The sequence below is a fragment of the Selaginella moellendorffii genome, unplaced genomic scaffold, assembly GCF_000143415.4.
Source record: "Selaginella moellendorffii unplaced genomic scaffold, v1.0 SELMOscaffold_28, whole genome shotgun sequence".
In the NCBI taxonomy this organism is placed as follows: domain Eukaryota; kingdom Viridiplantae; phylum Streptophyta; class Lycopodiopsida; order Selaginellales; family Selaginellaceae; genus Selaginella; species Selaginella moellendorffii.
Genome location: NW_003314289.1, coordinates 67,962 through 93,046, shown reverse-complemented (window position 1 = coordinate 93,046; position 25,085 = coordinate 67,962). Strand labels below are relative to the sequence as shown.

Here is a 25,085-nt window from a genome sequence, read left to right as displayed (position 1 = left end):
TTTTATATTTATAGGTAGGCTCCTCCTGATCAAACGAATCTTTCGAATGGGACTCTTTATAAAGATCAAACTCTATATGACATTTCTGGAGAAAAGAATGCTTTTTGCGTGTTTTCTTTTTTGTTGGCTTCGCATTTTCGCCAAAAAATGATTTTTTCATTGTTCCTCTTTAAATGGAGTCCCGCTGGTAGAAGACAATGTCGCCTTCATTCGGCACAAAATGGTCCTCCTCGAGGCTCGACTTAAGAATTTTGTACAAGTGCAAGGGAAGCAGACCAGATTTTTCTGGTTCCCTGTAGTATTTTCCCAGCACAGGCTTTATCGCTTTGGTCTACACCAAGAAAACAAAAAAAAAAAGAAAAAAGAAAAAAGAAAAAAAGAAAAAAGAACCACGATTAGCTCGTTCCGAAGCAAAAAAGCGCTAAGATGAACTCACAGCTTCCACCAAATTGTAGTGAGGAATTTGAGGGAACAAATGATGCACGACGTGAGTGCCGATATCGTGGTGGATGTTGTTGATCACTCCGTAGTCTCTGTCTATGGTGGAAAGTCCCCCTCTCATGTAGTTCCACTCCTAGAGTTCCAGCATAAAGAGCCTTGAAAAAAAACAAAAAGCTTGCACAGTACCTTTCCTCTGTACCACGGAACCTTGACTTCGTGCCCGTGGTGATGCATGTAAGTCACAGCATCCAGCCAAACAATATTGATCTGCGGTCACAAGCATCAAGCGATTGCGTAGAACTCTGGAAAACTTACCAAGTAAGGTACGACGTAAAGCTTGAACATCCAAACGGGGCCAACAGCAGCGGTCATGGCAGCCAGCAACGCCAACATCGCCGACCAGCACACTGTCGACGTTATCACGTCGTTTCTCTCGCTCGGGACGAAGAGAGAGCTGTCCGGATGGAAGTGAGAGCCAGTTTTACCCGGACTCCTCGTCGCCTGGTCGTGAGAAAGATTAGAAACGAGGCAAAGCAAAATGGAACTTCTAGTAATACCAGATAAAGCGGATAAGCAAACATGACCCATGGAAGCTGGAACCGGCCGAAGCGAGTAAAGATATCTGCGTCTTTGTAGAGCTTCTCGGTCATCTACATGAAGAACAGTGTAAGATAAGGAAAAACGAAATGGTTTTCACTTGGAAGAGCTTAAGGCGACTTACTGGATGCCAGGACTCGTCGTTCTCGACATGGCCGTGATTCTGGTGATGCGTCCGGTGGCTTATCCTCCTGGATTTCCACAAAGTTTAAGCTCTAAGCCAAACAAGAAATGGAAAAGCATACGTACCACCCGTGGTATGGAACCAGGATGGAAGAATGGAGAATGTGGCCGAAGACATGGTTAAGCTTCTTGTTATTGGAAAAACTCCCGTGTCCACTGATCAAAGACGCGTAAGAACGAGAAAGCAAAAACAAGTTTTTGGGAGAAGAAAAACTTACCAGTCATGGCCGAGCACAAAGAGAGCCCAGAACATCGTCCCTTGGGCAGCCCAGTAGAGTGGCCAGACGAGCCAATTATTCAAGTAAGCAGCACCAGCAGCCAGTCCGAGAACCACCGCTATGTCCCTCACGACATAGCTAATCGATCTCCACACATTCTTCTCCCAGCAATGCTTTGGAATGGCAGCTCTGATATCTCCCAGAGAAAATGGTGGTGGAGCAGCAGGATCAAACTCCTTGGAGAAGTCACCGACCACATCGCTTTGAGGAGCAGTGACAGTTCGGAGTGGAACAGCGACCATTGGAATGGATGGCGAGCTCGAGCCGGGCTTGAGCCTTCTTTTAAGAGCCAAGAGTGGAGAAAAGGAAGAGCCAAGGCCAGCGATGACACACGCTTGCTTGGGCGATCGAAAACTTAGCGATGATCTCGGCGTCTTGTAGCAAAGCTTTGAAGGCAAGGAGAGTGACTGCGAGGAACGGGGGAAAATCCCCATATTTTGCGAAGGAACCAGCACGCCTGCCATCACTCCACCGAAGAGCGCTCAACGAAAGCGAGAGCTCCACTGGTGCGTGACGAACAGGCAAAATGTAGAAACGCGATTTCCAAGGCTCGCAGCTGGCACACAAAAAAAAAACAGAGGTCAACGAATCTCCTGTCAAGGCCAGATCGAGCTAGAAATTCTCACCTTAGAGATGAGACTCCCAGCGCTCTCCCAGTCCCAATGTGGAACCCTACAACCCTAAATTCTACGCGCAGCGTGCCGCTGTGGATATGGCGGCTCCTGGCCACGCACTGGCACTGAGAAATTAGGGTTCTTCTTCGCGGGTGTGCGCTGACGTGGCTGGGCCGCCGCCCTTCAGTTGCGCGTACGGTATGTAAAACGTGCAATTATAAACTACCTTTATTTTATTTCTACTGCCTTTTTATATAGGGGTGCAAATTGATTTTCTTGTCACTGTTACTTCCTATAGTGGCCTCCAATCGAGATCTTTTTTTAGGGTTTGTCTACTTCTTAGATGCATTTTGATTGATCACTTTTTGTCCCTGGAAACGATCGACCCCCAGGATGAACAATGAATGAACGACAACATTAGTTAAGAGGAAAAAGGTAGTGTTTCGAGTTTTAGCTAAAAGGCCACTACCTCTTTAAAACCAAATTTATATTTTGACTAGTAAAACAATAAATTCAAGAGATTAACAATAGGAATAGCGGATAGCATAGTGGGGTGAAAAAGCAGCACGTTCAGATACTTCACTTTGTAAGTGGGCGTACCAAGGGACCAGAGATTTTTCCACATTGTCTACAGACCATGCAAATAAAATCAAATTCTCTCTCAACCTTGTCAAATCATCAGGAGAGATTCCAAACGCGATTGCTTACTCCAAGCTTTCCTTTTTCCATTGTTTGTATTGCTCTAGGAGATTGTCCGGTGTTGACAGTCTCTGGCGATTTGATGTGTGCCTGAATCACACATGCTGTCAATAACAACACACAAGGAACTAAACAAGATTAGTTTGGAAAAAAAAAGCCCCAAGTAAACTATCTTACCTGCATGTATGATTGATGGAACTTTGCATAGTAAACTTTGTCTTTGAAAGGTCTCGTCACGGCTTTTGCTTTAGTCCGGTTTGGACCGCGTTTACTTTACGCATCCCCTCTGACTTCCACTGTGGGACAAATCATTAGCAAGAAAAACATAAAGGACGGAACGTCTGTGTAAAAAAGAACCTTTTTTTCTTCCGGCTTCTTACATCTGAGCCTTGCCTTTAGTTCTCAGCGCTTTGCATGCTTGCACAAGGCGAGGCAACACCTCGCCTGCGTTTCCGCGCAGCATTACATGAGCCAAATGAGAATTGGCAGGGCTGGGATCACAAATGACAATTGTTCCTTGGTTGGATTTGCAGAGCTGCACGAGGCTGTTGGCGGGCGAGACCTGCTCGGACGAAAAAACGAAAACATGAAATGAGAAGTTCAGCTCAAACAACACAAAAGCATCCATGGTGCCTACCACAAGAGAAGTTCCGATCACAAGCATCACCTCCGCAAACATTGCCAATCGTAGCGAGCCTTCCATCACAGAACTTTGTAAAGGCTCGCCAAAGAGGATCGCGTCCATTCTTAAAACTCCTCCACAACGAGAGCACACCGGAACACTCTGCAAATGTACAGTGTAAGAAAAAGCTGGGAAAAAAAGAGACAAGTTTGTTTTTACTTTTCCGGAGTTCAACTGATCCATCGCCTCCGAGATTGGTACCTTGCTCCTACAAGCCATGCACGACGCAGTTGATCCATTCCCGTGCAGCTCACGTACTTTGTTGCTCCCTGCACGCTACAAAGATTTCCCAATTGGTCGGATACGAGAAGCAAAATAGAGAAAGAGAAAAGGAGAGAGATGATCCCAAGTACCTGGTGCAAGTTATCTACATTCTGCGTTATAACATGTTTCAAATATCCCATACTTTCAAGCTCGGCAAGCGCATAGTGCGCGGGATTGGGCTGAGCTTCTGCCATTGTGCTTTGCATGTCCACTGCCATCTTCCAAAAGAGCTCGGGCCTGAACAGAAAAGCAAACAAAAAAAAAAATGTTAGAGAAGAAGCTAGAAAGTAAAACTTCTTTTCTCCAGCGCTTACTTTTGTTTGAAAACAGAATAGTTACAATACACCTCGGGATCATACTTTGACCACAATCCCCCGCTGCTTCGAAAATCCGGAATTCCTGGCGGCAATTCATTGTTAGAAAAATCCCTCTCGAAACAAGCATTGAGCAATGCGCCATCTAAGACGAATGAAATAACCCGCATTGTGAGCTAGATCGCCGCATTCTTACCGGATTCCACCGAAATTCCAGCGCCAGTGAACGCCACCACCGAGGACGCATTGACGATGAGATCGGCGGCCTTGCGCAGCGCCTCGTCGAGCTCCATTCCCCCAAGAACCCTAAGAAAGCCCTAGCAGAATGCCCACGACCGTCCACGTGTCCAGATGGTCCACGTCTGATGGTGACGTGGAAGGTTAAGGACACTCTTCTTTTAAGTCTCCCTGTGTAAAGCTGATCCCCCGCTTACATCGTGTCGTGGCGATGGCGATGGCGATGGCAATGCCAATGGAGGTGGAGATGGAGATGGAGCGCGGCAGCGCTGAAATTTGCAGCGGCGGCTCCTCCTCGGCGCTGCTAGCACCGAGCGTCAGCGATGGGGGCGTCGCGGCGCAGTGGTCGGAGATGCTGCCGGAAGCCCTGGCCAGGATTTTCGCTGTTCTTCCGCTCGAGGAGCGAATGCGGAGCGTCCCCGTGGTTTGCAAGGCGTGGCGCAAGGCGGCGATGGATCCGACGTGCTGGAGGGTTGTGGATTTGCACGAATGGAGCCGGCTCATGCCCTGGGAGGTAATCCACAGGATGGTCCAGCTCGTTGTGGAGCGCAGCGGAGGCGGCCTCGAGGAGCTCTCGGTCTGTCGGCTCGCCAACGACGAGCCAGTGGATTACATCGCCAAGAGGTTCTTTCTTTTTCTCCTCTCTTCTTTCATTGACTTGTGTGTTCTTGTGTGTTCTTGGGTTTCTTTAGCTTGTTTCTTTGCTCTTTGCTTTGCTAGTGATTGTCTCGCAAAAAACCAAATTCCGTTAGGTCTCTGGCGTTGATTTTTCTTTAGTCCGATTGCTCATTGCATAGATAACGCTTCCCGGTGAGATACAAGCAAACGGCCCTGACCTCTTCCTGGTTCGTTTGAGTCGCTTTGCATGGAATTTGCATGGTTTTGTAGGAACCAGCAATGGTTTTTAAAGAAACTTCTCTCTGCCAGGGCCTGGATGCTATTGACATGAATGGTTTTCTATACATTCTTTGGCCTTGCAGGGGTCATGGGTTGAAAGTTCTTCGCATACCATTCTGCCAAGTCACGGACGGCTGCATTGCCAACATCGCCCCCAGCTTGAGCAGGATAACTCACTTGGACATCAGCGGCTGCACAGCGATCTCCAAGACGGCGCTCGCGCAGATCGGCCGCTCCTGCAAGTCGCTCGCGCGCCTCGACCGCAACATGTCCTTTTTCTTCCAGACCAACAACTTGGTGGCCGAGGAGTATGACGACGAGGCGCTGGCCATCGCCGCACACATGCCGCTGCTGAGACACCTCGAGCTCTGCTACGGATCGCTCACGAACTCGGGGCTGGCCGCGATACTGGACAAGTGCAAGAGCCTAGACTTTCTCGATCTGAGGGGCTGCATGAACTTGACGATCGACGGGGCCATGGCGGAGCGGTGCCGGAAGATCAGAGTCATCTACAACATCAAGTTCAATGACCAGTTCCAGATGCTCGACCTGTACGACGACATGTCCGACGTGCACTACTCAGACGATGGCTGGGATATCGAGGAGTGGTACTCGAGCTCGGATGAGATTGACGATGTTCTACCCTGCGAGATGTGGTGAGCGACGGGGGGAGAGCGAGTGCGGCAGAAGCAGCGCTCGCAACGAGGCTCTCCAGGCTTTAAACTCGTCTATCAGGGAGGACACACAGGACAGGAAAAACACACATAGCTATAAGCTATCTTACAGGACTCAGGCAGGGTTCAGGGAGGAGGGGAAAGGACTTCCTCCTTGGTTGTAGAGTTTTTATTTTCTTCTTTCTTCTGCTAGGTGCTGCTGCTGCTACCGCCGCCGCTGCTCAGCTCGAAGTTATGGCTCCCTCTCTGTGCGATATCTCCTTGGAGCGGTATCCAATTCAGGTACCCGATTCAAAGCTCTTGAGAAATTCGCAGGTTGTCAAGCAGGATTGATTGACACGGGGGGGAAGTATAGCTAGAGAGGAAAGAAACTCTCAAGAACAGTGCCTCTCGCAGTTTGGAGGAGATAGATGATCATATCAGGGAAAGCCAAATCCGGCTTTGGCGGAAGAATCGAAGATGGAGTAAAGACAGACAAAAGAGTCCACAGGAAGAAGAAAATTCAATCCAATCAAATCAAACCAAGTCCCTGGCCGTAAAGGAAAAGCCCATTCTTTTTTTCTTTCTTTTTTGTCTTTCTCACACACCCTGTTGTAATATGAAATAGCTTACCTCTTTTCTTTTTTTTTCTCTCTAAAATTTTTGTTTGTACTGAAAGCTCTCAGGACAGGGAAAATCTCCGTAGAGCGGATTTGTACCGTGTGGTTCTGGGAAAGCTGTGCAGTGGTGTAAGTTGGAAAGAAAAATGTGTGTGAAACGATGGTTATTGGCCCCTGATAGGTGGCTATAAAAGACTAGGGTTTTATGACCAGTGTCCCTTCGTGGAAGAAAAGTTTTGCGTGTGACTTTGGAGTCCTACATTTTAAGGGCCGCCACCTTTCCTAGACCAGGGTGGTTTCCTTTACCTGACAGACAGAGATGCATTGATCCGGGGCTCGAATCTCGTGAGCACTGGGATTCGATTCGCATCCTCGTGTAGATTCTTCCAAGGTTGAAAAGAATAGTCTTTTTACTAAATTTTTGGGTGGCTACGTGCGCGATGTGGAGCCAGGGGACATGATGCCACTACTTTTGTTGTGTTACTGGATCCTTCTATATGCGTGGAATGAAATCGATCTGATAGGCGTCGTGCCAGGATTCGAGCTCTGGACGTGGCCAGCCAGTTGGATAGCGTCAAAACTTTCCCGCGCAGCGCTGTCCGCCCATCGGACGGCAGGGGCAGCCTGGATTCTGACGAGGGGCCAATCGACGGCGGGGATGGCACTGGTGCCCTAATATAACATAACATTGGATGCCCACGTGGCGGGGATGGGAGCGTTGGATACTGGAATCCTAGGGCCGGGCATGCGATGCTCGGATTTTCTTCCAGCAACAGAGGGAAAAAAAGAATTTATGCGTTTTGCGTCGTCAGGGAATGCGGCAGTGATGTGAGCGCCTTCCTCGACCGGATCGCCCTCCAAGATCGGTGCGCGTGTCGGATCTCGCGCGCTAGCTCCAGCGAGCAGCTTCGCGGAGTGGATCTCTCCAGCGCCGCGCTCAATCGGTGAGTTCTTCATCGTCCAAGGGTTTCGACTGGGATTGCGGCGGGGCGATCCCTAGGCGGCAGGGTAGCATCCGGATTCGATTCACGGTCGAAATTTCGATCGGCGATCTGTGGGAGCTGGTACATGAGGGATTGGATTATCCATGGTCCGGGATAGATGCACAGCGCAGGCGCGATTAGAGAATGTGGCCCGCGGCTATTCCGTTTTGCTGGGAGATTTGGGAGGGACAGGGATTTCCTCGTCGGGCCAGCGGAAGAGAGTGACTGAAACACGTCCGCGAGGATTGGATTGGGGTTTGAGAGGCAAGATCAGGTGGGCGATATAGAATCATGGCTCTACGCAGCACGCTAGAGGAGATTTTGGAATCGTTGAAAAGATCGGATGAGAAGCCCAAGGATTTCCCTCCGGCATTGCCTCAGCGGCCAACTTCCAGAGGTCGGCTACCCTCCTCCTTACGTGGTGGTAGAAAGAGTTTGGATGGTATTATCCGTCAAGCAACCGCGACAAAGCCTGTGGAAAGTAGCAATGAGCAAACACCGGCGATCCACGAAAATGGCAATGGAGTAGAGCACAAGGATGGCAATGACACTGGCGTGGAGAGCAAGAACAATGGTGTTGATTCGTGCATGGACGTAGAAACACAGCATGAGAAGAACGAGTACGATCTCGTGGAAAGAGATTCAGCTTATGAGACAGCTGAGGATCTGGTTGGCGAGGACGGGGACTTGACAGAAGAGAAGGCGATTCCCGCCGTTCCAGTGGCAGCGATTGTGGAAAGCAGGACAAATGCGCGCAAGCGGTGGAGGGAAGACGCTTTGAAGAAGGTGAGTATTTCCTTTTTCCTTTCTCCTTTCCTGTATGAATTATTTAGTTTTCTGGCAGAATTCACGAGTCTGGTGTAGATCCACAGAAGGAGAATGGATTCTGGGAACTCTTCAAGCTGTCGGAGATGCGAGTCCTGTCATTTCTGTTCTGGATGGACAGGTGAGTCGGAGATATTATCATTGTACTTAATAAATTTTTTATTTTTTATGCAGGTTATAAAAGCGGAAACATCCATGGTTCTTCCCGCTAATCCTGACATTCTCGAAGGGATAGATGATCTTATTCAACTGAGCTACTTGAACGAACCAGCAGTTCTTCACAATTTGAAATACCGCTACAGCCAAGGTTTTATTTATGTGAGTTGATTCTCGTATTCTCGTTTCTCTTTTCAGTTGATTGGCTTATAATGGTATTTCTTATTCATACAGACCAAAGCCGGACCAGTTCTTATCGCCATCAACCCATTTAAAAAAGTTCCAATCTATTCATCCGAGTATATTGACATGTTTCGACAGCTTGGTTCTAAAGCCGGTCTTAGTCCTCACGCGTATGCTACTGCTGACAGTGCTTACAAGGAGATGATAACAGGTATAGTGGTAGTTTTGATCTTGAATCTGAGAAGGTAAAACTTATTCTGATTTCAGCTGGACTAAATCAATCCATTATCATCAGGTAACGATTATCTACATGTATTTTACTGGTTTTCTTATACTTGCAATGCTTGCAGTGGTGAAAGTGGGGCCGGCAAAACTGAGACTGCGAAGATTGCAATGCAGTATTTAGCTGCCCTTGGAGGTGGAGGAGGTGTGGAAAATGAAATACTGGAAACTAATCCGATTTTGGAAGCTTTTGGGAATGCAAAGACACTTCGCAATAACAATTCTAGTCGTTTTGTGAGTGAGCGAAAATTTTACACTATTTTAACTGATTCTGTCAATTGTTGTGCAGGGAAAGCTTATTGATATTTTTTTTGATAGCGCCGGCAAAATTTGTGGTGCAAAAATTCAGACGTGTAAGTTTTTTTACTCTATCCTCGCATTTTTTGTTATTTGTAATTTCTAAGCTGCTTTTGGTTCTTGCAGACTTACTTGAGAAGGTAACAAACTTCCTCTATTCAAAACAGTTGCTAATCTTAATAATTTGCTCTAAAGTCTAGAGTCGTACATCAAGCACCAGGTGAAAGGTCATACCATGTGTTTTACCAGCTATGTGCTGGGGCAGATGCTGGCATGCGAGGTACATCATAGTTTTTTCAGGTGGAAGCATGTAACATATTTCGTGTGTGCAGATCGTTTGAAACTAAGACATGCCTCCGATTATCATTACTTAAATCAAGGGAAATGTCTTGCTATTGAGAACGTCGATGACGCAGGACAATTTCACCGTATGCTGGTTAGCTTTCAAAATAACGTGTTTTTCTAGTCTTCTAAAACTTTTCTGTTTAGAATGCGATGAACACTGTTCAAATAAATCAAGAAGATCAAGAAAAGGCGTTCAAAATGCTCGCAGCGGTACTTTGGCTGGGAAATGTTGCATTTTCCATCATCGACAACGAAAACCACGTCACTGTAACCAATGACGAAGGTGAGAAGACTATTTTATGCATCGATATTTCTTTTACTGATATCCTTAAGGCAGCTATTCAAGTGGCAGCATCTTTGCTGGAATGTGGTGCTCTTGATCTTATTCAAGCACTCTGTACTCGAAAGATCCGTGCAAGAAATGAGGACATTGTGCAGAAGCTCACTTACCCACAGGTCAGGTAGCTCTTCTAGCATTGAAATGTACTTACAAGACAGCCTTTTTTTCAACTCAGGCTGTTGACGCGAGAGACGCTTTGGCGAAGGCTTTATATGCAAGCTTATTCGATTGGCTGGTAGAACGGATAAATATTTCAATGGAAGCTGGCAAGAAGCGGACTGGAAAAACCATCACCATTCTAGATATCTACGGTTTTGAGTCCTTTCAGGTCGGTGCGCTCATTTTAGTTTTCGCGATTTTACTGAGTTTTCTACTGCAGAGTAATAGTTTTGAGCAACTTTGCATAAACTATGCAAATGAAAGATTACAGCAACATTTCAACCGCCACCTGTTCAAACTCGAGCAAGAGGTAGAAGTTTTTGCGCTTTTCAACGAAGTAAATAATCTTGTAATTCAGGAGTATTCAGCAGAAGGCATTGATTGGACGAGGATCGAATTTGTTGACAATCAAGAATGTTTAGACTTGATAGAAAAGGTACTTTCAATTCCCGTCGGTATCAATCCCCGATCATTCTCTTCTTCAGAGACCACTTGGGCTTATTTCTCTGCTCGACGAGGAATGCACATTTCCACAGTCAACTGAGATCTCATTGGCGATGAAATTGAGCAAGCATCTGTCAAAGAACAGTCATTTTAAAGCTGAAAGGGATACGGGATTCACCATTCGTCATTATGCTGGAGAGGTAAATTCTTGTAGTTCTTTCCTGACGAGGATTGACTCTTTCTTCAGGTAACATACAGTACATCCGGAATAATGGAGAAAAATAGGGATTTACTTCACACAGATATTCTTGAGCTTTTGTCATCGTGTAAGAGCTCGCTAAGTCGTGCATTTTCTGCAAAAAAGGGCGAGGGATTTAGAAAAGAATCGCAAAAGCAAAGCGTGTCAACAAAATTCAAGGTGGTGTATCTTAGAGGCTTAGTGTTACTGAATTTTTCTTTCTTTTCAGGGTCAATTGTTTAGGCTACTACAGAGGCTGGAAAATACGTCCCCGCATTTTATACGTTGTGTAAAACCAAACGCCTATCAACTACCAGACAATTTTGAACAAGATCTTGTACTTCAACAGCTCCGCTGTTGTGGCGTTTTAGAGGTAGTGAGAATTACAAGGTCTGGCTATCCTTCGCGTCATTTGCACCAGCACTTCGCTGACAGGTATTTTCATATTCTGCCATTCACTTGATAGCCTTGGCTCTGAATATTTTCTTTCAGATTCAGAATCATGCTCCAGAAACAGGCTTCCGATACTCGTGATGCTTTGAGTGTCTGTATTTCTATATTGCAGCACTTCAATGTGTCCCCAGAGACATACCAAGTTGGTCTAACAAAGCTGTTCTTCCGCTCTGGCCAGGTATTTGACTGCTGGTTTGTGTTCCTGCTCTAACATTCTATAAAACTGCAGATTGCAGTGCTAGAAGAGAAAAGAACGCGTACGATGAACGGTATCGTTGGCGCTCAAGCTTTGTACAGAGGTTACCGAGCTAGACTGTACTTCAAGCGTTTGCGTAGATCAACGGTTCTATGGCAATCTCGTAAGCCTCGTTTTGTCCACACTATTTTGTCACTGTGCTCACTTGTTTGACATGCAGTGGTCAGAGGGATGCAAGCGAGAGCTATGTTCAAGAAGCTAAAGCAAAGACACCGTGCTGCTATATTCATCCAGAAGCACGTGAAGGGTATACTTGCTCGTGCGTCTTACAAGGACTTGTTACGAAGGCACCATGCTACTCTTACAATTCAAAGGCATTTCAAAGGGCTCGTTGCAAGAAACGAATTAAGGAGATTAAAACGACGAAACGTAGCTGCTGTCACCATTCAAAAACGAGTTAGAGGCACCCGGGAAAGGAGGCGTTATACGAGACTGAAGCAGCAGAACCAAGCAGCGATCTCTATTCAAAAACATATCAAGGGCCGTAAATCCCGAAGGAATTACAAGCAAAAACAAGAGAGAGTTATTCGCGTCCAGTCAGGTAAACGCATGCTATCAATTCTACGTGTACTTTTTGTTACAAGGCTCTGTTCCTCAGTTACGAGGAGGTGGCTGGCAAAGAGAGCTTATAATCTTCAGAAACAACAACTGAGTTCCTCTTCAAAGGAAATCCCTGTACAGTCGGTAGAACAAAGCATTGTAGCGGAAAATGTGGCAGTAAAAAGCGCCAGCGACAACCAGAAGGTATGGAGTTCCTTTCTCTCTTTTTCTTTTGTTTGCCTGTCCTCGTTTTTCTTTTGACTTTTGATGACATGCATGCTCCTTGCGTGCGCAGATCGTGGATGCTGGTCACGAGAACAGAGCACTGGCAGCGGAGCTCTTAGCATGGAAGCAGCGCGCTCTTGTAGCGGAGCAAGCGGTGTGGGACAAGGACGTGGAGAACGCGGCAATGGCCCACAAGCTCCAGCAGTACGAGCAGCGGTGGTCCGAGTACGAGGCCAGGATGAACGCCATGGAGGAGGTGTGGCAGAAACAGATGACGTCCTTGCAGCAGAGCCTTGCGGCCGCAAAGAGGAGCCTCACCAGCGAAGATCCCGTCCCTGTCGCGCTCCCGGCGAAATCCGACGACTCCGTCCAGCAGCAAAACTCGAACTTTAGCAGGGATCGAGCTTCCCGGCCGGTGCTGCCAGCGGAGGAGCTCGAGTGGGAGGAATCCGCGACGTCGGTGACGCCCGAGCCGGGATTCATCACCGCCAGCACCACGGCTACTTCGAACCAGACTTCGTCGGACAACCACAGTAACTTCCCGCGAGATTTCGACGCTGGGAAATCGGTGGTGGGGCAGCTGGTGAAGGAGTACGAGCACAGGACGCAGGTTTTCAATGACGATGCCGATTTCTTGGTGGAGGTGAAGTCGGGCCAAGTGGAGGCCAACTTGAGCCCGGAGGACGAGCTCAAGAAGCTCAAGCACAGGTTTGACGTGTGGAAGAAGGATTTCAAGGGGCGATTGAGAGAGACGAAGGTGATACTCCAGAAGCTGTCTCATGTGGACGAGGAGAGATCCAGGAAGCACAAGTCATGGTGGAGCAGCAGAAGAGCTAACCAGTAAATAAATAATGAATCATAAAGAGAACAATGTAATCTTCTTGTTTGGAAGAAGAATTTAAAAGATTTTGGTAAATTTGTGGAATCCTTGTGGTAGTTGCCATAAAGTCTATGATGTTACACCACCATAACTAGTTTTTCTTTTTAAGTTAAAAATTAATTAATTAGTTATAATTAAAAATAAAATAAAAACACTACAGGATTTAAAATGTCAATCTATTCTATAATATATAAAAACAATGCTATCCTCTCTTGCAGTTGTAACATTTAGTAAAGAGGCCAACCTGATGCACTTGATTAGCTATGGCAACGATGTTCGCCCATAGCCCGAACCCGCTCATAAACAGCATCCACAACACAATGCCAAGGTTGATGCTCAAGATCGTTTCCCATCTTAGCAAAGAGAAGTGCTTGTCCACAATGCTCTGGAATATTGTCAATCATATACTAATGTAGCGAAGATAAAGCACAGGACTTACAGCTTCTGAGGCGCGCTTCCAAAACGTGAAGATGTAAGCGCTGCATGGAAGGATATACTGGCCCCAGGTTGCAAACAGGGCAACTGATATGGGAGTTGAAAGCCCGAAAAACGGGAATGCAAGAGCTGCCACCCATATCACTAGGAACACTGGAACCCTCACAAGGATGCGCTTTCCAAAGCTTGGCGAGTTGTGGACGTTGAAGAGCTTCTCAAAGATCAGGTAGATTGGCAGCGTGAACATGCCAAACACTACAAACTGTTCACAAACATTCCAGCTAAGCGGAGGGTTTTCCAAGGCTCTTGCCTGATGTAGAAGCAGGAGGATCACTGCAGCGTCACGGAAGATCGACTTTGGGAGTAGAGCTATGGCGTTGGCCTGTTTGAGGAGCTTATCCCCAAATCTCCAGAACAAGCTCATGGTGGGGATTAATGAGACCAATCCAGTGTAAACCATTCCAAAGAGCCACGGCAATTTGTATTCCTCTGGCTTCCACATCGCATCCATAATCTCCCTTAAAGAAAGCAGCTAGAATTCGATAAACGAAAGAAACTCTTTTGATACTCACACAGGGATGGCCTCCGTGCCCAAGGCTATGAAATTCGTCATAGGAATGAAGTACTCTGAGAACTCCCGAGGGGAAAACGGCCTGTTAACATCTGGAATCTAATACCACAAAGAAAGAAAAAATATTTGGGAGTTGAAGTTTCAATCGATCGACTTGCCTCTTTATGCACAATTCCTGCGATGATCAGATAGAATGCCGTGTATATAGTCGCGATAACACCAAGAAATGACCATGCTCGATAGTTTTGAGCCGATGGCGTAAACACTGACAAGGAAAAGATACCACCAAAGATCAAAGCCCAGGTTCTCTTGTCGAGGCTGTCATTCATGTAGAACACGATGCTGCCGGCACAAGTAGAAAATCATCTTGCTCACACCACACAATGTACTGCTCTTGGGAACTTACTTGCTGGATGCGAGAATTTCCACAGTGGCTATGGTGCCCAGTGTTCCAATGTTGAAAAAGAGTGATACTCGCTCCCACCATTTACCCATGAGGCCTCCCAGCACCTCGTGAAGCTATGTAGAAGAGCAAAGAGATGGAATTGTCCATCCATATAATAGAGAATCTTGGGACGAGATCACCTGAATAGTGTGATTGTCAAATCGATGCGGGTCTCGTTTCTGGGCGACTTTCTTGTATTCCAAGTAGAGAAGATTCGTGGTGTAGCCACTCCACCATCCAATGCAAAGATGTACAAATTGAACCACAATTGCAGAAGGCAGGCCTGCTTGTGCCCACGAGTGAGGAATCGTGAGAAGCAACTCTGCAATCTTTTAAGGAATCCCACCATGAGAATTAAACAAAGTAATATGAATCACACACCTTTGTGGAGCAAATGTTGAGCCAGGCATCGAATGTTGAGCCTCCATCCCAGAGGAGATTCCCCAGCCTCCCGCATTCCATCGCCATGTCCAAATGGGGTCACAGTCATAAACCTAGTTATTCCATTTTAGTTTTCTCTTTTCTCATCAATGGGAGGATACTCATAAAATATGATAATAGTTTTAAAATATTTAGAATAAATGCAGAACTTTCTATTTAGATATGTAGAAGGTAAATATATTCTTTATATTCTTCTCTTGATGTAACTATTAATTATTAACTGTTTGTTTTAACTTTACTACATTAATATTTTAATTGTTTTAAGGACATATAATAATAATATTTAACTTTGTGAGTGCTTGGAATATAGAAAGGGAATACAGAAAATGTGCATATCAATTAGCCCAAAAACCCCAATTTATATATAAAAGCGAGTGGTCCGAATTGAAACCAATCTAACGGCTACCAAAATCCCACTACACTAATATTAATATACGGCATCATAGCCGTACACTTGGCCCTCACATCATCCCCTCCTCTCAGAATAATGGAAGACTATCAAGGTTCTCTTGTAGACGGGCCGGGATCTGGAGGAACATCAGAAGGAGGCATCCGCAGATCTGTAAGTGGTATTAACTACTCCTGATCCCTTTCTATGAAGTGTTTCAATTGTTGCACATGCATAATCTTTGGAGGATCGGCTTGCTAGATGTCATGCCGAACCTCATAAACTTGTGGTTCAACTTGCCGCAACACCTGATACGGTCCTTTCCATTGCGTAAGAAGCCCCTTGGATAAACCACATACTATAAGATGGGGAAAAGGGTGTAAATGCCGAAAAGGCAAGTCATCAGCAAGTGATGTAGGATTCTCAAACCCATCTCGAAGCCTTCGAATCCACAGTTCAATTTTTTGAACCTCGCGAACCTCATCAAGCGAAGGTAGATTTTGCTCTACGCCTTGTGGACACTAAATGTCAAGTACAGCAACCGCCAATGGCACAAAATCCTCGTCTAGAAAATCCATAAATTCTGGAACAACAGGCTCGTCAAAAACATGAAAAGAGAATGGAGAAAAAAGAGGAGCTCGAGAAAGGGCATTAGTATCAGCCATAGAACTCCCTAGGCGATGAACAACATCAAAATCATATATTTGAAGCTTCAAAGCCCATCGAGCAGTACGACCAACCAAGTTCTTCTACTTCAATAATGAAGTAACAGCAGCATGATCACCTTCAAGTAACGTTTTAGAACCATGTAGATATGCATGAAGTTTCTTGAAACCCCAAACTGTTGCTAAACACTCCTTCTCTGTCGTGGAGTAGTTGATTTCTGCTAGTTGTAATGTATAGCTTATATACGCAATGGGATAGCACTGACCAGGCACACTCAAGCTCTCTTGCATTAACACATCTCCAAAACCAATGTCAGAAACATCCACACACAAAATAAAAGGTCAAGTGTAGTTAGGATATGCCAAAATTGGAGGAGTCGTCAATAGCTCTTTGAGATCCCCGAACGCCTGCTCACAATCTGGAGACCAAATGAAAGATGATGTTAATGACTTCAGCAACGCTCGCAATGGTGTAGTGCGATCAGAAAGATGATCCACAAAACGACTGAGATACTGTACCTTGCTCAAGAAGTGTTGTGTAAGGGACTAATTTTTCTATTCCACTTTAGTCACTTAACCATACCTTTGACCACTTGGAAGAGTCTCACTCACAACCTCCATAAGTCTTATTCTGGACTTAGGGTTAGCTAGCCCCAAGAATGCCATCCCTGCCACTCAACCTATGCACTTGGTCTAAGTGCTCCACATGTCCGATCCCATGACTGACACCCAAAGGTACCATTTTCTGCTACGGGCTTTGTCCACGGCCCAACTTTGCGACCCTCCCATATGTCTCTCGTAGACATTACTTCCTTGGACTTACTATACCATCATATTGGCACAACTGATTTCCCTTTAGGTGTCCTTCCCACTTGGTCACCTTGACCAAGCCACACCATTCTTAATAGTTCAACTCAACTTTGAACTAGGAATCATATTCCTTAACCCAAACAAAGACTTTGTCCTTGTTTAGCCACAAGATCACCTAGTGTCTTCATCTTAACCCCTTAACAGGTCTACTAATAGAGTCTTCCAAACCCTTTTAAATTGTTGACTATGACCCTAGGGGCATCCCCCACACTTGGCAGTGCGCCCAAGCCAGCCCTTCCGGCCAAGGATCCATAGCAACTGAGACTAAGTGTCCCCATCTCATTCACCACGTCTTTGGTGCCCTTTACACCAAAGTGTTCAAGTTAGATATGCCGAGCTTTCACTCTAAGCAATCTAACCGTGCATCACGACTCTAGGGCATCTCCTACTTGGCGGTGTGCCCAAACCAATCTCCTCATTGAGAGTCCATGACCACCAAAATATGAGTGTCCTCATATTCCAAACCATCACCATGCTCTAATGATTTGGGACTCGAACCCAACAACTAAAGGGTCGGGACTCAAACCCAACCTCTGCATATGCATTTATGAATGACATCACATAGGATGTTTGGTGTGACTCCCCACGCCGGTGCACCAATTTATATCCAAAGCATGCTACGGATAATAATTTAGGAATCTAGTCCTTTCAAATTGCCAAGTCCTCTCACTTGACAAATCTATGATCATGCATGGACTCCTCCATACTTGGCCCCATTGTAGCGCATGTGATCATGGGATGAGATTTGGATATACTGTCACTGTGGATCCTTGGAACTTTAGGGGATAAATGGGGATAAAATAGCCATTAAGGGCTCTCTTATCAAGCAATTGCCCCTTTTCCAGTTGGCTTAAGGGGAGAGAGATAAAGTGTCCTACAGTTGGTATCAGAGGAAATGGCACGGGTTTGATTTCTATTGATTAATGCCTACTTAAAAATATAATATACCCTTGAGCAAGGTATATTCCTACCCCTCAATTTGAAATCGTACGATTAATGGCTACTTAAAAGTATAATATACCCTTGAGCAAGGTATATTCCTACCCCTAAATTTGAAATCGTATGTATTGGGCATCCATGCGTATGTTCTTCCTCTTGTGTGGAGTATCCATGGACGAAGGTATCCACCGTGGGACTGCAGTACAAGTGGATGACTAGTTGCCTCACATGGAATAGCTAGTCTATACAATAGAAGGATTGGTAGATTCAATGCGGAAATGGAAGTTTCCGCAAGTGCTAGTTCCCCTTGTTCCCCTTGGCTCAGTAGGGGTTGCTAGTCAATAGTCAATAAGGATATTGACCTCTCTGAAGGGGGGGTGAGTGTAGCACATGTGATCATGGGATGAGATTTAGATATATTGTTACTGTGGATCCTTGGAACCTTAGGGGATAAATGGGGATAAAATAGCCACTAAAAGCTCTCTCATCAAGCAATTGCCCCTTTTCCAATTGGCTTAAGGGGAGAGAGATATGGTGTGCTACACCCATGGGCCACCCTTTTTTAAGTTAGCACCTTCAACTAGGGGATTCGTTCCCCTGACTTGCCACTCTCGCTTAGCAAGTCATCTGACCAATGTAACATGGTTTCATGCATAAGCGTGAAAGTCCTTAACCATCGACTTTCGTTCAAAGTCATCCTTTTGAACCTTTGGGAACTACTTCCCCAACCTTGATAGCATTGCCTTATAGCAAGCTTCAAGACCACACTTTTGTTGTGCCACTTTGATTTTGCACATTCTATGAACCATTTACACTTGGCTTTCTAGGTACTACGCTACCTAGAATTATCTTTGGGAACCTTGAAGGAACTCTGTCCCTTAGCTTGTTAAGGCCTCTCCTTTCGCAAGGTTTCTAATTGCCATATGGTCTAGCATGGACAATTCCATGCTTTAGACTCTTCATGGCACCACGGTTGCTAGTAACAACATGCTCGAGCGCCCATTTGATTCTCCACTCCCAACTGACATAACCACCCTTGGTTATGCTCTTCAATTCTTATGGTTTAGTTCTATCCCCTTACTACTTGCTTTTGGCCTCACACATTTCCTTCGGTTATTCGCCTCTAAACTAGGAGGATGGCTTTGCACTTTCTACCATGCCTTAGCAAGTATTCTTGGAGATGAACCTACCTGATAGCCTAGGGAGTGGTTCCTCAAATCGGGTATGCTCACTTTATAATCCCACATACCAGGATTAATGTTGCTACATATGGGCTTTTATATGCCCATGCCAAAATTCTATTTTTTGCTTTGTCTAATTCGGGTAGATGGATTTCTCCCGTCTTTGCAACCTTGGACGTTTGGATAGCATCTTCTATACATCATTTGCTAAGGACTTAGTCCCTTAGGCTTTATTTATTGCCCTTGCGACATCAAATAACACCTCCTGGTGTTCTAAAGTGTTTGGGTGTCCCAATGATGGCATCTTTGCCAATGAGCATTTCTTTTTATGATATTGACTTACTATATTAGCACATAAGCAATTTATTCCCCCCATAAGGGTATATCTAACTTCCTTATGCCATTAAGAAGTCTTGGGTAGCTATCTGCTACTAGTTTAACCGATTATTTTGCACTTTTTGCTTAGTTGCCTCATAGTTGTCAAGTCCTACAACTCATTACTGGTGCTTCCACACCTTCATCATTATCTGGGTCACCACACTCCAATTGCATGCCTTCCAACTTAGGCTATGCCATTCCCATTTCTATTAGAATTCGTTTGGGAAAGGGTTCACATGAACCCACCAACTCACCTTAAGGTATCACGCCTTGGCATATTCAGTATCTTCACACCATCGGCTGCACGAGCCTATCTTTATAACACTTCTTACTTGTGTCTAGGTCCTTGCTAAGACTAATACAGTTCTTTCTCATGCCAACTATCCGTTAACACTACGCCATAGAGTTTACTCACAACTTTGTGTCAAAGTTGTATTCTTTTGGGAACACCTTCCCCACAACTTTAGTATAGCACATTCTACCATTGATGAAATACTTACTGTTCTCATACTTGGATTTTATGATCCTCCCTAACCTTCGTGGGGCACAACACACTTCAGTCCAAATGCTTTTAGCGATCCCTTAGGCCAATTCCTTGACTCTACTTGAGTCATCTAGCATTTTTGGACTTTAAAATCTAATGACCCATAATGTCCTATTTGAGGTGCTAGCTCACTAAAATACAACTTCTTGTATTCATGTCCTACTCACAAGGACCATCTTTGCAAGTGTCACTAGAACACTTGATATTGTTCCTTGGGGCAACCTTTGCCCCTTTGGATTATTTGTCCATGTGATGAGAATACCAACTCATCCTTTAAGTACACCCCCAACTCCTTGGGTTGTTCCAGCATTTATCAAAGGTAGCCTTAGCTACCATTTTGAGGACTTGTGTCCTCTTCTGTATTTGACCTTTCACGGTCATTAATTTTAGTCTCAAATTCATGAGCACCAACCTCAACTATATGAGGATAATCTTGTGACTCCTTTATAGTTTTGGAGTCTTTATTTTTCCCATGATCCCAACTATAGTTGTTTACCACAAAAACATTAGCTAGTTTGCTGAGTCAAACGTTCATTTGGATCACATCCTCAACTCTCTAAGGAAAACCTTGTACTATTCCCAAGATCCCAAAGTCGTTCCATTATTAACCCTTTTCTATCCACCACCTTGCCTACAAGTTTATATATGAATTGTAGTGTAGAGCCATGTCTTCCCAACCTGCTACTCCCCAAGGATAGGCCACTTCTAGGACCTTCTGATGCCAACACCAGTGGTGATATACTTGAGCACTAATAAAAGTCGAACTGAGGAATAGTTCTGATACCAAGTTGTAAGCGACTAATTTTTCTATTCCACTTTAGTCACTTAACCATACCTCCGACCACTTGGAGGAATCTCACTCACAACCTCTATAAATCCTATTTCGGACTTGGGGCTAGCTAGTCTCAAGAATGGCATCCCTGCCACTCAACCTATGCACTTGGTCCAAGTGCTCCACATGTCTGATCCCATGACTGCCACCCAAAGGTACTACCGACATATTGGCCCGTTATGCTAAGGCTATGTTCATTCACCTTTGCCATATTGGTGGTCTAACACCACTTGCACCACAATCCCGTCTTTCACAGACTAGGCTATCTGTTCACGAGTGGTCATCCTAGATCCACTTCTTAACATCCTTAGGATGCCCACAGTCATGAGGAACAACCTTCCCCAATGTCCCTTTTCCAATCCCCACCAAGTCCCTTTTTGTTCATGGCCGTATTCGCTGACATTGCCACTAGGTCAAGGCTCACATACTTGACCACTAAATCCCACTATCCTCTTGGACTTCCTCACCATGTGACCATATCCTTAGTCACTACACTAGAGGATTGCTTTTCCTCTTTTCCACAGTCTAGACTTTGGGGCAACATTTCGGAATACTGTGGCTCTATGCGAGCCCTGTGAGTACTCTCCCCACCTCCCGCTTTTAGGTGCTCTTGCCATGGGCTTAGAGTGAGGTTCCATTGAGCCACGCCAGGTATCCAAGTAGGTAGTGCCATCCACACTTGGACTGGGAGCATCGACTATTTGATCTCCCGGGGGATTTAGAGCCAGCTCTTGAACACTTCACCAAGTTACCCCACTTGTTGTTCTGTATTCACTCTAGCCTTGGACTTCTGAATGGTTATCCCATCACCCAACACTTGGGTATTGCCTTCCTGGGCCAAATTGGCATTTCTTGGCCAAACTGGCTCCATTGGAGTCTTCCTCCTACTATACTTTTAGAGCTCACCAAATCCCCTAGGGTCTGGGAGATGAATGCTTTGGGCTTTCACCCTCTCAGACTCAAACTCAGACTCAGACTCGGACTCGGACTTGGACTTGGACTCGGACTCAGGCTTGGGCTCGGTCTCGGCCTCGACCTCGGCCTCGGTCTTGGTCTCAGTCCCGGTCTCGGACTCCGTCTCGGGTCCTTCTCGGATTCCATCTCGGGTCCATCTCGGACTCCATCTCGGGTCCATCTTGGGTCCATCTCGGACTCCATCTCGAACTCCATCTCGAACTTCATCTCGGGTCCATCTTGGACTCCACCTCGAACTCCATCTCAGGTCCATCTCGGACTCCATCTTGGGTCCATCTCGAACTCCATCTCGGATCCATCTCGGACTCCATCTCGGGTCCATCTCGAACTCCATCTTGGGTCCATCTTGGACTCCATCTTGTGTCATGTGTTGGTCTTCTTGTGTCTCTTTTCTAGAGACTCACTTATTGCTCACTTTGTGCTTGTTCCTTGAGCATTTCATTGGGAGTTCCACTCTAGCTCTCGACTTTTCAAGTAGGAGCTTTTAGTCCAAACGTGTTACGCTCGTTTGGCATTCACTTCGGCCACTACCACATGGCACCCTTTTGGCTCCACTTTGGGGCTTAGAGATTTGTGTCTCACATGCTGCACATCATTCACACACTTCGGAGTAGGGAACTTTAGAACAGCCACAAGGTTGTCAGGATCAACTTACAAACCCTCATGAGAAATACGGTACCCAAGATAAGTTGTGTCCTTGGACCCAAACACGCACTTTGACCACTTCACCTTTAAACTAACGTCGCGTAGTCGATCTAACACTTTACAAATATCAAGAACGTGCTCCTCCCACATCCCCTCCGAGTGGATCAAAACATCATCAATGAAGTCAGCAATCACCTCTGGCATATCGCAAAGAACCTCATCCATCATCCGCTGGAAAGTTGCTGGAGCATTGTTCAAACCAAACGGCATCATTAAGAACTCATACAAACCAAATGGTATACAAAAAGCAATCTTAGGAATATCTTCTTCAGCCATCGGTACTTGTCAGTACCCAAAAGCAAGATCCAACTTGGTGAACCAACGACTTCGCCCCAGACAATCCAAGAGATCAATAGTGTGAGGAAGAGGGTACACATCTGGGATCATCACTTCATTTAACGGATGATAGTTAATGCAGAAACAAATACTCCCATTAGGCTTCGTCACAAAATGAGGTTCATATGCCCAAGGACTTTGCAACTTTCGAATAACACCCTTCTCTAACATCTCCTTTACGTTTGCATGCAAAATCTTGATCTCCTTGGGTGACCAATGATGAATAGGAACCTTGATTGGACGAGCATCCTCACTTGGAATTGGATGATGTATGGCAATCTTGGCCCTAGATGATAAGTCAAATTCAAAGAGATTAGAATACTCCTTCATGAGCTGGTCAACTGCTACAACACAAAGATTGTCGGAGGGATCGGAAAAGGGAAGAGCAGAACAAGACGGAAACATAGGAGGAAATAGTGGAGGAACAAAAGTAATGGAAGCAAAGGTAGAAGTAGAGGGATGAAGAGGGATGGAAGTGAGAGGAATGGATGAAACATAAGGAAGTATGAGACAAGGGGGAGAAGCCTCAAAATCACACTTCGCATGATTGCGCTGCAACCAATCCATATCAAGAATGCGGTCAAAAGCTTGACTCGGCACCACTTGCAATGACTGCAACTCAAGCTTGAGATTGCCCACACACACAACCAGGTCCACCTCATCCAGTGCACATGCATATGTACGGCTGTTGCCATAAAGAATGAAAACTAGTTCTACCACATGACACAAGTGTAGACAGCAACGTGTGGCAATATGTCGAGAAATAGAAGATAAACTCGAACCTGTATCAACCAACATGGAGAGAATAATAGGAGACCTCTTGTTATAAAAACAAGCTTGCCAAGTAAACACTAGATGAACTGGTGCCGAGTGAACCCCTTGATGATACTCCCGAAAGAAAGATGGAGGGGTTAATGACTTATTCGCGCAAGGTCCCTCTGTTACTCGCGTGACTCCTCGTTTCCCGGATGTATCTCGGTGTCCAAACCTTCCATTGCAGCAGCACCAACGGGATGTTGCTGATGCCAAGGTCTCCACCTAGAAAATGGAGGTCGCCAATCCGGAAAATGCCGACAACGCCGATAAGTATGACCAACTTCGTCACACGCCCAGCAGCAAACATCACGGCCACGACCACGTCCTCGCTCTTGTCCTTGGACTGGAGCAACAGCAGCATCAGCCTCCATTGGAACAGAACCATCACCTATAGGAAGAGGAGCTGAAGGACGTGCAACAAGAAGTGGAAGAGGCGATGTCTCATAATGTTGTGCCAAGCGAAGAGCATCGTCAAGGGTGGCAGGAGCACGTGCATGCACAAGTCCGACAAGATCTTGACGAAGTGTTGGCCACAACATTCCTAGCTTGATCTGCTCCGACATATTTGGCTCCGCATCAAGCAAAAGACTTCGGAAACGAACGCCAAATTGCATCACCGACTCAGATGGCCCTTGGCGAAGACGATGCAATTGTTGGAAAGCATCATCCTAGTCATCGGCATGTCCGAAGGTGCGTTTGAAAACATTCGGAAGAACACTCCAATCCCCATGAGTGGCTGCGCTCAAACCGTTGTACCACTGCAATGCCGTCCCTTGAAGACATGTGGGAAACTCACACAAACGTCGAGCATCATCTGAAGAATGATATGTGGCAATCACCATGAAGTGATCGAACCAATAGTACACATCATCCCTAGGATTCCTGTGAAAGAACTCCGGCTGAACGTGAGGATTGGCACCAAGAGCAGGAGGAGTTGTACCCTGTGCTGTGAATGCCACCATTAACTGAGTTTGGTTGTTTAATTGCAAGCGTATAGCATCAAGTAATTGTACCAACTGATGCTCTAGAGTCAAAGGAGGAGATTGCTGATCTGCCATGGAGGCGAATGAAAAAGAAAGAGCAAAAGAAAAGAAATGACAAAAAGCTAGAAGGAAATGATAGATCTAGACAATGCAAAAAGCTAGATTTAAACCAAAATCCTGAAAGGAAATAATAAAAGGAAGGAAATGGAAAAAGCTAGATCTAGACAATGCAAAAGCTAGATTTAAACCAAAATCCCAAATCCAAGCACTTCTCAGGGACAATCAAAGGTGCCCTTCATCTCCACCAATGTGAGTGCTTGGAATATGGAAAGGGAATATAGAAAATGTGCATATTAATTAACCCAAAAACCCTAGCTTATATACAGGAGCGAGTGGTCTGGATTGAAACCTATCTGACGGCTACCAAAATCCCATTACGTTAATATTAGTATACAGCATTGTAGTTGTACATTTGGCCCTCACAACTTATTATGTG

General features: G+C 45.6%; 5 protein-coding genes across 7 annotated transcripts; 2 read left to right on the top strand and 3 right to left on the bottom strand.

The window, feature by feature from the left end:
* Window positions 1–38: 38 nt before the first annotated feature.
* Window positions 39–2,330, bottom strand: LOC9630012 (omega-3 fatty acid desaturase, chloroplastic). Its single transcript, XM_024680594.1, has 9 exons — window positions 2,126–2,330; window positions 1,440–2,055; window positions 1,288–1,377; window positions 1,163–1,229; window positions 999–1,091; window positions 757–942; window positions 628–708; window positions 437–574; window positions 39–331 (listed from the first exon to the last, which is right to left on the bottom strand). Exons 2-9 carry the CDS (start codon window positions 1,961–1,963, stop codon window positions 170–172), a joined length of 1,341 nt encoding a protein of 446 aa, XP_024536362.1. The 5' UTR covers window positions 1,964–2,055; window positions 2,126–2,330; the 3' UTR covers window positions 39–169.
* A 253-nt stretch (window positions 2,331–2,583) lies between these two features.
* Window positions 2,584–4,442, bottom strand: LOC9630608 (NAD-dependent protein deacetylase 2). The gene is made up of 8 exons (XM_002975437.2): window positions 4,269–4,442; window positions 4,073–4,157; window positions 3,848–3,995; window positions 3,654–3,770; window positions 3,450–3,596; window positions 3,170–3,374; window positions 2,990–3,108; window positions 2,584–2,916 (listed from the first exon to the last, which is right to left on the bottom strand). Exons 1-6 carry the CDS (start codon window positions 4,363–4,365, stop codon window positions 3,189–3,191), a joined length of 780 nt encoding a protein of 259 aa, XP_002975483.1. The 5' UTR covers window positions 4,366–4,442; the 3' UTR covers window positions 2,584–2,916; window positions 2,990–3,108; window positions 3,170–3,188.
* A 57-nt stretch (window positions 4,443–4,499) lies between these two features.
* Window positions 4,500–6,506, top strand: LOC9630607 (F-box protein FBW2). Its single transcript, XM_002975606.2, has 2 exons — window positions 4,500–4,933; window positions 5,290–6,506. The coding sequence occupies exons 1-2, from the start codon at window positions 4,521–4,523 to the stop codon at window positions 5,864–5,866; spliced, it is 990 nt and encodes a 329-aa protein (XP_002975652.2). The 5' UTR covers window positions 4,500–4,520; the 3' UTR covers window positions 5,867–6,506.
* Window positions 6,507–7,210: 704 nt separating this feature from the next.
* LOC9630011 (myosin-1) lies at window positions 7,211–13,130 on the top strand. The gene is made up of 23 exons (XM_024680589.1): window positions 7,211–8,248; window positions 8,307–8,408; window positions 8,462–8,605; window positions 8,678–8,837; window positions 8,894–8,921; window positions 8,977–9,142; window positions 9,198–9,261; window positions 9,332–9,345; window positions 9,401–9,485; window positions 9,538–9,641; window positions 9,695–9,833; window positions 9,888–10,006; window positions 10,066–10,218; window positions 10,270–10,359; window positions 10,408–10,485; window positions 10,535–10,693; window positions 10,741–10,911; window positions 10,961–11,166; window positions 11,224–11,362; window positions 11,414–11,543; window positions 11,601–11,981; window positions 12,039–12,184; window positions 12,276–13,130. The coding sequence occupies exons 1-23, from the start codon at window positions 7,754–7,756 to the stop codon at window positions 13,047–13,049; spliced, it is 4,047 nt and encodes a 1,348-aa protein (XP_024536357.1). The 5' UTR covers window positions 7,211–7,753; the 3' UTR covers window positions 13,050–13,130.
* Window positions 13,131–13,240: 110 nt separating this feature from the next.
* Window positions 13,241–15,034, bottom strand: LOC9630010 (auxin transporter-like protein 5). 3 transcript variants are annotated; one of them, XM_024680593.1, is made up of 8 exons: window positions 14,918–15,034; window positions 14,677–14,865; window positions 14,498–14,610; window positions 14,250–14,433; window positions 14,093–14,190; window positions 13,831–14,038; window positions 13,525–13,782; window positions 13,241–13,470 (listed from the first exon to the last, which is right to left on the bottom strand). In XM_024680593.1, exons 1-8 carry the CDS (start codon window positions 15,002–15,004, stop codon window positions 13,288–13,290), a joined length of 1,320 nt encoding a protein of 439 aa, XP_024536361.1. In that variant the 5' UTR covers window positions 15,005–15,034; the 3' UTR covers window positions 13,241–13,287. The 3 variants fall into 3 exon arrangements, with proteins under 3 accessions (XP_024536361.1, XP_024536358.1, XP_024536360.1); XM_024680590.1 differs by having other exon boundaries at window positions 13,525–14,038; XM_024680592.1 differs by having other exon boundaries at window positions 13,525–14,038; window positions 14,677–14,858; window positions 14,918–15,024.
* Between the last annotated feature and the right edge of the window lie 10,051 nt (window positions 15,035–25,085).